Source organism: Pinus tabuliformis, chromosome 1_1 (assembly GCF_031772625.1).
Source record: "Pinus tabuliformis cultivar Carrire ecotype Pingquan chromosome 1_1, CPIR1, whole genome shotgun sequence".
Classification (NCBI taxonomy): Eukaryota; Viridiplantae; Streptophyta; class Pinopsida; order Pinales; family Pinaceae; genus Pinus; species Pinus tabuliformis.
The window spans coordinates 820265004-820266457 of NC_142297.1; the positions used below are offsets into that span (position 1 = coordinate 820265004).

At 47.5% G+C, this 1454-nt stretch overlaps 1 protein-coding gene across 1 annotated transcript; it reads right to left on the reverse strand.

Moving 5' to 3' along the window:
* Nucleotides 1-454: 454 nt before the first annotated feature.
* On the reverse strand, nt 455-1252 carry LOC149216594 (uncharacterized). The gene has a single exon (XM_089390019.1). It carries the CDS (start codon nt 1250-1252, stop codon nt 455-457), a length of 798 nt encoding a protein of 265 aa, XP_089246145.1.
* Nucleotides 1253-1454: the final 202 nt, after the last annotated feature.

Consider the following 1454-nt stretch of genomic DNA (forward strand, 5'->3'; position numbering starts at 1 on the left):
AAGGGAGTGTTGAGGCCTCCCTTGGAAGGCCTTGGTCTAATATTTCGCCCAATAGACATTTCTATTGTAGCTTGACTTCCTTGTATTTTGAGTCTTTCTGCCTCCTCCTCCCTCTTTTCTTTGCGGGATTTCCTTCCTGCTTTTTTCGTTTGTCACTCGTAGGTTTCATCCTCCGAGGAACCAGAGATTTCAACTGGTTTTTCCTTGCTATTTCTGCATATGAGGGATTAGAGGGACTGCCTTGGTTGGCCTCGATCTGAATTGCTTCTCCTTCCTCTTTGTTTGAAGGTGGAGTGTCTGCCTATTCTACATTCTCCTGGGATAGGGTTACTTGATTGTTTTGAGAACTTTCTGTCCCATTTGGAATTGCTTCCGTTTCCTGGTTGGCTTTGGCACTGCTAGGGCCTCCGTCCTTGTTGCCTTTGCCTGTGCCTTTTTTTGAGGTTGCATTTTTCTATACTAGAGTCCATTGTTCCTCGTTCTGTTTGTCTACTTGCTCCTCTGCTTTCTTTTTACAGTTCTTTGCAAAGTGTCCATGACCATGGCAATGTCTGCATTTAAAGGGTAGCTGTTCATAGTCCAACTCCTGGACATATGTCCACCCAGCTACAGTGAGTTTGATAGCTTCTGGTAACCCCTCTTCTAGGTCCATTTCTACGTAGATACGGGTGCATGAATACTCGTCTTTTCTCGCAGCTTGATCTATGTATTTTCCCAATGCATTACCTATGATCTGAAGGGATTTTTGGTTCCAGCAGTGAAGTGGCAAATGGGGGAGCCTAACCCAAACCGGGACAGCAGAGGGGATGTCCTGGGAGGGATCGAAATTAGGATACCATTTGTTCAGATAAAGACCCTGGGGTCCCATGAAATATGGTCCATTTCTAAAGATTAAGCCTCTGTCATCTGGGTTTTCGAAGACAAACACAAATAAACCCTTACCTACAAAATAACTTTTGACTCCCTCTTTGATCTGGGGCTTCCAGTTCCTTTGGGTCCATTCATCAACTGACTTGAGAGATGGCCAGAGGCCCATGAACTGACCTATGAGGCCTCTCTCCTCAAGGTTCAAAGCTGCTTTGTAGGTTTCTGCTTCTGGTAGGGCTACTGATGGAATCGTGTCCAGTTTCTTAACGAACTTCTGTTGAATAGTTGAGGGAGGGCACTTTGGTCCAGCAGCTACCATTGATCTGAAAGCTAGCACCTTCGGAGGCGGTGAAGGAGGGGGATCAGGGTCCCCACTGGCCTCCATTGACTGAGGCTGGACGAACGGAAGGGTGCAGAGGCCAGGGGCGTGCTGGTGCAGTCGACGGATGCAAGCCAGGAGTGCGCGCTTAGAAAAACAAAAGGTGAGAGGGCTTGGCCCATGAAACGAGTAACACCAGCGACTAGTCAACGCCCTCACTTAGGTTTGAGCACAAGACCTGACCATCTTTACGAGTCCGACTTTACCA

Bases quoted from the DNA above. Each gene is read 5' to 3' on its own strand.
- LOC149216594 (XM_089390019.1), bottom strand. From the start codon at position 1,252: ATGGAGGCCAGTGGGGACCCTGATCCCCCTCCTTCACCGCCTCCGAAG.